This window comes from Eucalyptus grandis, chromosome 4 (genome assembly GCF_016545825.1).
Source record: "Eucalyptus grandis isolate ANBG69807.140 chromosome 4, ASM1654582v1, whole genome shotgun sequence".
NCBI lineage: Eukaryota > Viridiplantae > Streptophyta > Magnoliopsida > Myrtales > Myrtaceae > Eucalyptus > Eucalyptus grandis.
Genome location: NC_052615.1, coordinates 35,489,862 through 35,501,237, shown reverse-complemented (window position 1 = coordinate 35,501,237; position 11,376 = coordinate 35,489,862). Strand labels below are relative to the sequence as shown.

General features: G+C 38.0%; 1 protein-coding gene across 2 annotated transcripts; it reads left to right on the top strand.

Moving 5' to 3' along the window:
• Positions 1–5,502: 5,502 nt before the first annotated feature.
• On the top strand, positions 5,503–9,797 carry LOC104442132. 2 transcript variants are annotated; one of them, XM_039311046.1, is made up of 10 exons: positions 5,503–5,736; positions 5,839–6,106; positions 6,759–6,860; positions 6,956–7,038; positions 7,132–7,248; positions 7,427–7,529; positions 7,618–8,227; positions 8,392–8,591; positions 8,955–9,085; positions 9,120–9,797. In XM_039311046.1, exons 1-9 carry the CDS (start codon positions 5,606–5,608, stop codon positions 9,063–9,065), a joined length of 1,725 nt encoding a protein of 574 aa, XP_039166980.1. In that variant the 5' UTR covers positions 5,503–5,605; the 3' UTR covers positions 9,066–9,085; positions 9,120–9,797. The 2 variants fall into 2 exon arrangements, with proteins under 2 accessions (XP_039166980.1, XP_010053761.2); XM_010055459.2 differs by having other exon boundaries at positions 8,955–9,797.
• Positions 9,798–11,376: the final 1,579 nt, after the last annotated feature.

Genomic DNA, 11,376 nt, shown 5'->3' with positions numbered 1-11,376 from the left:
ATCTATAGACTTTATATTGACCTAATTGAGTACTTATCGCGAAAAATAATGGACCAAAACTATGGGCACATGAGATTGAGCCTTCATGGATAAAATGAGCAATTTTGTAATGGGCCTGTTTAACTAATTATCTATGTGTAGGATCACTTAATGCATTCAAATTGACTTTGAATTGAAGTGTCAAAACTTAGGCTAAAAATGAATCAAGGTCTAATATTAAAATTGGATCTAGATTCATGCAATTGGACTATAATCTTGATTAGGTCAACTCAAATTTCTTCAATTGAAGCTTGATGGCTCGGTTTTCTTACCTTGGAGAGAGAGAAATCCCTTAAATCGAGAAGTTCTAATATGAATTTTTCAAAATCGACCCCGGATTTGGACTTATTTTAAGAAAATAAGTGAAAAATAATTATCCGCTCATAAATCATAAATACTTGATTTTGATCCCCCAATTAGGGGTTAAAATGACAATTCACCTTTCAATATAGCAATTCGTGAAATTGAATGAATGAGTGGATTTAGAATAGTCCTTATACCAAATGTTGTAAAAGGAAAAAATACCTAATTATAGCCAAAACAAAAGTAATTTTATTTTTGGTCGATTTAGAACTTAAAAACCGAAAAATTCATAAAACAACATTCTTAATCGAATTGTATGAAATTTTCTACGCAAAAATCAAATTGACACTGAAATAAAATGCTTTGTATATTTTCTGATTTTTCTATTTTTTTTCGTCAAAAATCACCAATTAGTTAACTTTTTTTTTTTAAATGTTGATTTTTGAGTCAAATTTTTAGATTTTTGAATTGAGAAAAATGAAAATAAGATTAATTAGCATATTTTTAGCCGAAAAACCAATTTTTGAGCCAAGTTGACTTTTGGTTAAAGGATTGACAAAAAGATCAATCCAAAAGTTAACTGTTTGATTGTTTGACTTTTTATTTTTGAAAATAATTAGAAATTGTTTAAAAGCAACAATGCAAATGAAAAAAAATGAAAAACGATACTTTTTGGTCAAGAAATGGACTCTGCCTCAGTCGAAAACCCAAATCTTAATTTTTTACTTTTTTCAACATGTTGACTAAAAATCAGGTGGGAGGGAAGCAAGATTTTTGGAGCTAGGAAGACTTTTTGATGAAGTTAGGGGTAGGGTTAAGCGACCACATGTACAGTTAGGTTGGGATGGGATAAACGAGTTGCAACGGGGTGTAGCCAATAGTATTGACCTTTTGGAAATTCCCCATTGTACCCAAGTTGTCACCTGAAGGATATACAAATAAACAAAAAATGAAATTGCTTCATTTATAGAAATCTGTGTGTACCCAAGAATTACTTTAGTCCCTTGTGCTTTTGCATGTTTAAGAAAAAACGAAATGGAAAACATAACTGCAACGGTAGTTTCACATTAGCTGTGACGTGTTGGGGGTGTCACAGAATGTTTCTTTACTGGTAGAACTAACCATGAAAGAGGTGAGAGATGCCATGTTTCAATTAGGTGCAAATACGGCCACTGAACTAGACGATTTAAACGGAATGTTTATCAATACCACTAGGAAGTGATAAAACATGATGTTTTCATGGAAATAAATGGATTTTTCATAATAGGAATTTTGGAGCCAACTTTAAACAAAACGCACTTCACCCTTGTACCTAAAATCCCCAACCCATAAATACTTGAGCAGTTTTGCCCAATTAGTCTATGCAACTTTGTCTATAAGATTATTTCGAAGATAATGACAAATAGACTTAAATCTTGGATGCCTGAATTGATTTCTAAGGAACAAAGTGCATTTTTAGTTGAGAGTGAGGGAAATGAATGGAAAAATTCAAGCTATTATAAAATTAGATATGCAAAAGGCATATGATAGAGTGAAATGAGACTTCTTAAAAGCATTGTATACTGAAAATGAATTTTAGTGAAAAGTGGGTTGATTGGGTAATGCAATGTGTAGCTTCGATATCTTTTAGTGTGAAAATGAACGGGGAACCCCTTCCCTTTTTTGACTCAACTAGAGGCTTTAGACAAGGGGATCCCCTATCACCTTACCTCTTTATCTTGGTAATGAACTACTTATCATCCTTGATGGAGATAACGGTGACCAACAAACATATATGGGGAATCAAGCAGAACAGGCTCAGTCCAACCTTGTCACACTTGTTATTTGCGGATGATTCTCCTTCTTCTTCTTCTTCTAAATGGAACCATTCATGAGCGTGAAAATGTCTCAGTTGTGCTTAACCAATATTGATATGAATCCAGACAAGCTATAAACTTGAATAAATCAAGTATTTTTTTCAGCAATGGGTGCCCTTATTTGCTAAGGGACAGTATGGCTAGAACATTGAGAATACAAGAAATGGGTCATACATAGTAATATCTTGGTATCCCCTCCAACTGGGGAGAGTCCAAGAGACATATGTCTGGCTGGATTTTAAGGAGAGTCAATACGAAGCTGGAAGGATGGAAATAACAAATTATTTCTAAAGCAAGCAAGGAGATTTTGCTGAAATTAGTGATTCAAGCTTTACCGCATTATGCAATGTCAATTTTTAAAATACCCATATCAATTTGTAAAGCCATTGAGCATGAGATAGCCAATTTTTGGTGGAAAAACAATGAATCAAAGACTGGTCTACACCGGAAAAGATGAGATATCTTGAAAACCAGAAAAGATAATGGAGGAATGGGATTTGGGGATTTAATTAGTGTCAACAAAGCACTACCGAGAAAACAAGCCTAGAGATTAGTGAAGAATCCTCTTGCACTATTGAAGTAAACTGTTGAAAGGTTTGTATTTTAATCATAAAGACTTTTGACACACCGAGAAAGGTTACAAACCATCCTGGGGTCAGCAAAGTATCTTGAAAGGATGTAAAGCGATCTTGAGCTTAGTCGTATGGGTCATTGGAAACGGAGAGAAGGTTAACATAAGAACATAGAGGTAGTTAAAGAGGGGTATAATTGGGGGTCCAGGGAACAAAATTGACCCAAAATTTGTTACGGAGTTGATGAACTTTGACAGTGAATGTTGGAATGAACAACTTTTTAATAATATGTTTGATGAACAGACCACAGAAAATCCTTACAATTCCACTCAAACGTCTGCATCCCAATGTTGAACTGGTATGGATGGGCACCCACGGTGGAAATCACTCGATAAAGAACGGATACAATACCATCAGACAAGAATCAATAGATAAAGTACCGCAAACACAACCATCCATCTCTTTCCGGATCCCAGAAATCGTATTGAACACAATATGGAACTTGCAAACATGTTCAAAAGTAAAGATTTTCCTTTGGACCATATGTCAAAACGCAATTCCTTCTAAGAAAAATCTATAGAAGAGGAAGCTTGTACTCGACCCTATATGCGATCTATGTCGGAAAGAAGTAGAATCAGGCAAACACATCCTCTTGCTTTGCCCCTGGACAGAATTTGTATGGTCCGACCCTAGCCTCAAAATCTAAATTTTTTTAGAATGGGTTACTCAAATTGATGTGTGGTTGATGAACAACAAGGAGGAGTAAAGCCGAATGCAACAGAAGTAGTGGAATCAGCCCGAATAATGCAACAAAATGTTAAAAAATGGGGCTTCGAACAAAAAACGTAGCAAGGAGAGATCTTACCCCTGCGAGGGTGCATTGAAAATCAACGTTGACGGGTCTCTCGTTGAAGAATCGATGGACGGTGCAATAGCTTTCTTCTGTCGAGACTACTCCGGCTGCATTTTCGATGGCTTTGTACAATCCGTTCGAGCATCCTCCCCAGCACAAACCGAAACCCTACCCTTTCTCGCTGCCCTCAGGTACGTTGAAGAAAACAAAATGCAAGGAGTTGAGCTCAAGTCGGACTAAATAGAACTGATAAGTGCAATGAAGCAAGAACAACAGATTACCTAGGAAGTATGAGCGCTGATCACTAAGGGCATGCAAGACAAAAATTTTGGAATAGAAATCAATTTATATTCTTCAGGCGAGTTTTTGAGCAAAGAAATAAGTTTGATAACGATTCAAAATTTCCATTTTTAGAATAAAAATTCGTTTGATAATATAATAAAATTTCTATTTTTAGGAGGGTGGCAATTGGATATCGGCAGTCAACGTTCGGCGCCTGTTTGGCAATGGGCAAGCAATCGGCATAAGGTGGTGGTCGACCAGCATCTGGTGATAGGTAGGAGGGTAGCATTTGGCGTTCGGCGGCAGCGTCCAACAACAGGCGATGGGCGGCCAACAGCGGGCAGCCGACATCTAGTGACATGCAACAAACAGCCGATGGTTAGTGGTGGCCATTCGGCATCCCACGGGTGATAGGTTTTATTTCTTACTTTTATTCTAGAAATAGAAAAATTAAAAATTTCTACTTTCTACTTTCTACTCCAAATCTATTTTTGAAAAAGAAATTTGTTCTAGAAATAAATAAATAAAATTGCGTTACCAAGCAGATTTTTGTTTCAAACCTATTCTGGAAAATAGGAAAATAAAAAATGGAAAAACATAAATTTTATCACACGTACCATGAGTGTTTCTCTTTGCTTTCAAGTGTAAAAGGCATAGGCTCGAATTTTTGTCCAGAATGTGCAAACACTATGGCTAATTGGGTCATGCAAGCCCAGAGAAAGAAATGCCTACCGTCCGAGTGGACATTGTCTCCTCCTCAAGCCCATTGGGCCCTATTATGTAATGATGCCCCTTGTTTGGGAGTTTATGATATAAATAAGAAATCGTATTAAGACCCCAAAAAAAAAAAAAAAACTATGCTGTACTTATCCCAACTTCATTGAGGAACTAAGGATTTCAAAATATTTTCGTTTTAGAAAATGAATATGTCGAATGAAAGCGTTGGAAAATATTTTTTTTTTTAGAAAAGTATTTTCCTCCATATAATCTCTTCATTTATGTTATTTTTTTAAATCGATTTTTAATTATTTTTAATTTTAAAAATTATTAATTTATTTTTTTTTTCTTTGTTTTATTTCCTTCTTTCTTGGCCCATTTTCGCAAAAAGCCTCGAGCTCACCAACAAGAAATTAAAAATAATTCGAATTAAGATCGACGACCTTAGGTTCGCCAGCGATAGTACGGCAACTAGCCAAGAAAGAAAAAGATGGGAAACAAAGAAAAGAAAAAGAAATTAAAAATAATTGAATTAAAAAGAAAATTAAAATTAAAAATAATTCAAATAGAAAAAGAAAAGAAGAAAAGAAATAGGAAAGAAGTGAGGATTTATAGAGGTGTGAGATAAGAGAAATCAAGTGAGAAAAATTTTTTTTCAAAAATATATTTTTTTCTAATTTAGAATATTTTTTTTTATGGAAAACGTTTTTTTAAAATTTTATTTTTTGTGAAATGAACGCTGAAAAATCCGAAAAACGTTTTTTCAGAAATTATAAAAAAAAAAAACAAAGAAGAGGCCCAGACGGAACTCAAGCGCTAGGCCCACTCCCGACCGAAATATCTCCCCCTCGCGCGCTCGTATTTTCCGGCTGGACGCCTTTCCTGGAATTCGAAATCCCCCGAAAAATTCATTTTCCCGGGAAAAGCGAGGAAGATAAAGAAAAAAACACAACGCGCCGCCGGGATGCGCGAGCGGAGGGAGGATGGCGGAGATGGCTGGCGACGCCGCGAGGAGCAGCAAGACGATCTGCTCCATCTGCTTCGAAGATCTGAAGCCCATCGTCGAAGACCTCCAAGCCATCCCCATCTGCGGCCACGTCTTCCACGAGCTCTGGTCCATTTCCCCCTCCCTCTCTTTCTCCCTCCGATTCGCAATCGCTATCGAGCGAATCGCTGAAATGATCGAGCTTTTCTTTTTCGATGTCGAAATCTGTAGTTTGCAGCAGTGGTTCGAGTACTGCCCGGCCACGAGGAAGCGGAGCTGCCCCATCTGCAAGCAGGCCTGCCAGGCGAACAAGGTCTGCCGGCTTTACTTCCAGTCCGTCGGCGACGCCAGCGACGCCGCCCCTCCACCGAGGTCGCCCGGGCTCGAGGTCGATCCCGAGGCGCTGCGCGCGGAGGTGAGGAGATTGGAGGCGAAGGCGTCGGGGCTCGTTTCGGCTCTGGAGCATCGGAACAAGGATCTCGAGCAGCTCAATGAGGAGGTAATGAGGTTCTCGAACCGGTCGCGACTGGTTTGATCGTGTGATCGAAGGGAAGGATGGAGGAGAACTTCTCGTATTCTGATATACTTATCACAAGTAGAATCATCTCAATGCATTTGGGCAAATTGTTGATCTTCTTGGCAATTGAAGCTTATATGGGTGGATAATGCTGTTGCGATATGGTTTTGACAATAGAGTGTGTGTTGCATCTCTGTTAACTAAGTTAGCTACAGTTGAGATTGTGTTTAACGTCGAGTGTGGAAACAAAATCAGGTGATATCCACTGCAAGAGTAGGCCTGGACCTCGCAGGTATAGGTTGGCAGAGATTTAAGATATTGGCTTGGCTTTCCTAAATGTAAAATGTTCACTGTACAATGCATAGAACTGTGGTGGCTCTTTTCGCTGCTTATGAGAGGAGAGAAATGGAGCCTGCCATTCTCTTCCACCAGATTGACTCTGCTCAGGTTATCTCAGCAATTTTGGGACATACCCACTACAAATATGATAGCATTATGTAAATCACCTTTTACCTCCATGCAAGGGCCAAGAAGTTTTCGATATTTCACTGAGGTTCCATCAGCTAGAGCTTTGTCTCAAATATCTCCTATTTGGCTCTCATGTGAATCTTTCATTATGTGGATTTTGTCCCAGCTATGCATTTCCAGGGAATTGGCAAAAAAGGAGGCAGCACTGAAGGATGATGTTTTAAAGCAAAAAGCTTCCATACAGCAGTTGCTTCATTTGAAATCTAAGGTTATAGAGAGTAATCTTGGCTTTATTCTGCTCTACCAAATTACCAAAAATATCCTTCCATAATGTTTTGGGTACTTCTTGGTCAAATTTGACAGGAGCTCGATAAAACCACTTTGGAATGCTTAAGGTTGCAAGAAAGAAACATGGCATTGGCTAAAGAGCTTGCTGCACTTAAACTGTAAGTAGAATCAGGAAGAGGCAATCTTTTTGTTAACTTTGGAACATTTCCTATTTGGCACACTTATATCATAAATTATGATGGTTGAGATAGGGTGTCTGACTTGGACTTGGAGGAAGGTGAAGTCCTAAAGCTCGCCAGTCTGGGTAATGAAGGCAACACCAGAGATACCATAGACATCCTTAGAAAGTCCTTAGTCATTCGAAATCAGTGAGTAATGTCCATCTGAATCCTTAAATAGATTGACTACTTCTGAAGTCAATAATTCTAGGCATGTTCATGGCAAAATTGGTCAACCATTATTTGTTTTGAAATTTTTACCCAGTCCTTCTTCAATTTGTTCCTTTTGTTTAGGCTTGTCAAATTGTTTAATGTTGCACCTTTACAGGAGTTATAAAGAATTGATGGCTAAGTGCAATGTTCTTGGGAGAGGAGAGGCTCGTTCGACGCGGAAGCTCGAGAAGGCTAAAGAAAAGATAAGTAAATTGAAGGTCAGTCAATGTATGATATGCAAGTGTTTCTTGGTCCGATGATATGCTTTCAGGCTGAAAAAGTGATAATCTGTTGTTTGGTTGTCAGATCAGGGTCCAAGAATTAGAGGCATCTATTGAAGCAAAAGATAATGAAGTCTTGAGGTCTTTGAAGCGAAAGAAGCATAAATCTGATGCAACTAATCAAAGTGAAGCTACCTGTTACACAACTTCAGCAGTAGGAAAATTGTCCCCTCAAGATCACTTGGCACCACCCCCTGTACCATTGCCAGACTCTAATTTATTTGGTAAAGTAACAAAGTCAGATGCTTCTTTGGCAAACGAAGGTTTCAAAACCATGAGAAATTCGGGTGCAAATAACGATGGACTGAGTTCCATTACCTCAAGACAGGTTGATACATTCATTTTTATCAATGAGGATGCCTCAGAACTTCCTCCGCCTGGTGCAAACAATGTTGTCCACAACAATGAAGTATCCAAATCAGAGAACTCTTCTTACTTTAATCAGGAAGCAGTGGTGCCTAAAGCATCAAATATCCCTATTGAAATCTCAGGTTCAAAAACTAACAGTGCATCCAATAAAGTGGATATTGTCACTATAGATGATGATGTGGCAATTATGAATGACCATAACTCAGGCCAGCCAGTGCTGAATATCAGAAAAGAGACTACTCCACAGCTTCCGCTTGGCAGGCCAGGTAATTAGGTTCTGCCTTTATTGGGATCTGTGTGTTTTGTCTATGAGTTGACAGAGCTTGTGCTACCATGTACCATCATGTCAATACTTGCTCAATTTGTTAAAAATTTCGCATGCATGTCCTGAAAACAAATTGGCTGGCATCTAACTTACAAAGTCCACTAGGAGAAATATGTTTTTCTGGCGGATTGCTTGGTCCAGATGGAACAACAAGGTATTTGGGAAAATGGTGTAAGCGGGGACAGAGCGAGACATTGAAGGCCATGCAGAGCTCAAGCATCAGTAATGGTGGTCTAATAGCTGTCGGATCTGATGGAAGAGGTGGTAGAGTCAAAGCCTTGAGGTCTTCCACTCAAACTTCAGTGGTATGCTAGCACACCCATTCTTTTATGTAGCAATCTGGTGTTGCTCAAAACCATTTGTCTGATAATGGTCTGATGCCAGTTAAATATTTGGTAGATTTACTAATGCATAGCCAGACTGTATACGAGAGCAATGAACACTTTTTTTCCCTACCTTCATCCATATTCATCTGCCTAATGTTAAAGGTCCCTTTTTCACAATTAGGAAATCCTCATGTTATGCTGCACTTGCTTTTTCAAGTCCCCAGGGAATGCTGATGAATTTCCACAGAGTGCTAGAATTATGTTTTTGCGCTTCATTTTTCTTATCTTTAAGTGAAAAAAAGGCTATTTATGACGCCAAAGTGGGCATGTCTTTTTATGCAGGATGGTAAGGAGAATCGAATGAAGAGATGCAAATCCGAATCCAAGACGAATCTCTCTCAATCTAAAAATTGCTTGCAAATAGAACACTTCTTTGCAAAGATGTCTCACTAAGTATGCTTACTAATGCACTGGTACCTTTTCATGAGTTCCCTTACTAATGCACTGGTACCTTTTCATGAGTTCCCTCACCTCGAGCATGCAAGGCAAAAACTTGATTTCTTTTTGACTGGGCTTGAAATGGCACTAAGTTGCACAATTGTGCACTCAGTGAGTGCCCCTAGTGATCAGTCGGAAAAAATGTTGCATGCTGGGTAAAAACTCGATTCCATTTGAATGTGCTCTGAATGGCGACAAAATGCACACCTGTACACTTGGATGAGGTGCCCTGGTGATCAAAGAAAAGTTGTCTGTCATAAGGACTTGACATCAGCAACTCATTTTTCCTGCAATCCCATTTTGTTCCACCGCCTCATGTTTTGGCATGCCATCAACTGTCAAAAGAACTAAACCAATCTGCCTTGTCGCCTCCCATCAAAGAGTGCTTGTAGATCAGAAGATTACTTGGAGGCTGTGAGTCCAGAACTAGATTTAGAGTTAGCAGTCTCCCCAGCGCAGTGGAGAGCAATGTTAATGAGGCTTCACAGCTGTGACAATTGCTTTGTCGTCCTTTTTTTTAAGCTGTCTATTGGGATACGATCCGGTGTAATCTCTTGAAGATCATAGGTAGGATTTGCAGTAGAAGATGATGCGCTTGCGCCTTCAGATACGCATGCTCTGCATGATTTAGAAGTGAATGACTTGGTGATCTGATGAGTTATGGAATGTGATTCATGATTAACAAGATAATGCAGGAGCCACTGGTATGGTCCGTTTCTGCAGACACTAGATCGTTTCGTCGCAGTATAATTTGGACTGATTCCAAGTTTTTATCACTGCAGTCAGATTCATAAGGGTGTACGGCATTTACCGTTTGGGAGTGCCATAGCTTGCTTTTTGCTAGCTCTAGAGACACTTCGGCCAGCAAAAGAAATTGTTGATACTACCGAACGGGAAGTCATTATCATATGAAAAATTCACGCATTATTCACATACTGAAAGTTACAATTTTCCCGTAGAAAATCATGGCCTGGTAGGAACACTAGCCGCTCATATTTGAATCAAAATTTACAAACTTTTCCAAATATGGAGATCTTGTGAATTATGATAAAGAAAAAAAAGGTTAATTACTGAAGCCCAGAAGGAAAAGTGAAACACAATATTTTCACAAATTTTCAGTTTTTATCGGCAACTTTCAGTCCAATCAAGAAAATACCCAACCTTTCATATTCGTTTCAAATATGTCCTAGTCCTTAAACGTCATTCGCCAAAGGAAAATAATCCATTAGATTCATTACCTAGTCCTTCAACGTCATTTGTCGAAGGGAAATACTCCATTAGATTCATTATCAAATTTCAACTTTGCTTTTACTTTTATTTTATTCTCCCGCGGCATTTTTCCCACTGCTTTTTTTGCTTTTATTATTTAAACCGGAGAATAGTAATGCCACTTCTAAGAGTAACCAAGATGTAGTTTTTACAGGTTTCTCCAGTCTTGGGATATATTTGATACGAGTTCGAGAGGCCAGAATTTATTTCGTTAGATTAGAAAAGGTGGGGATAAGTTGAAATGAGGAAAGAAAAGTTGATGGTCTTTTTGTCTTTTGCCTTGCTAGATTACTTGATATGTTGATAGGTGAATTTGTTTTCTGACCAAAATATTAAAAAACCTTGTTTATTCTAGAGAGATCGATGAGATTATTAAATGCTTAAATCGCATTGGACGTGGGATTCTTAAACTGCATTTTGGTAGAATTGGACCAGTCAAAACCAATAAAAAAAAAAAAAACCCGATTGATTTAATCTATCCAGTCTTTTTTTTTTTTTTTTTATAAAAAAACTGCTTTAGACAGTTGAGGGACAGCAGCGTTCATCTTGTTTTTTCTTCTTCTTCTTCTTCTTTCCTTAATGAAAATAAATCGCTATCCTATTTTACCAAATAAATGCATTCATTGCTGAGGGAAAAAAAACAAAAAAGCGAAACTCTATATATCTCCGAGTCAGATAATGGACGCTTAATCCATGAGTAGTGAATTTCAATCGAGAGGGTAATTTTCTTTTAAAGTATCTTAGTAGTTAGTATTGTTAATATAGGGCTAGTTCAAGATCAATTCTAGATCAATAATCACTTCTAGAAGTTACGAATGTGTAGATTATATATTTATGCCATTAGGACCCGTGTTGTGTAAGTTGGTCCCCAATCATCGCGTTTATGGTTGGTCCAATCCTATAGTTATTATTTTTTTCTTGTTCAAACTCTACATATATAGTTATAAGTACCCATCCTCTCAAATTATCATTGAAAATCATCCATTTCCTTCTCTTC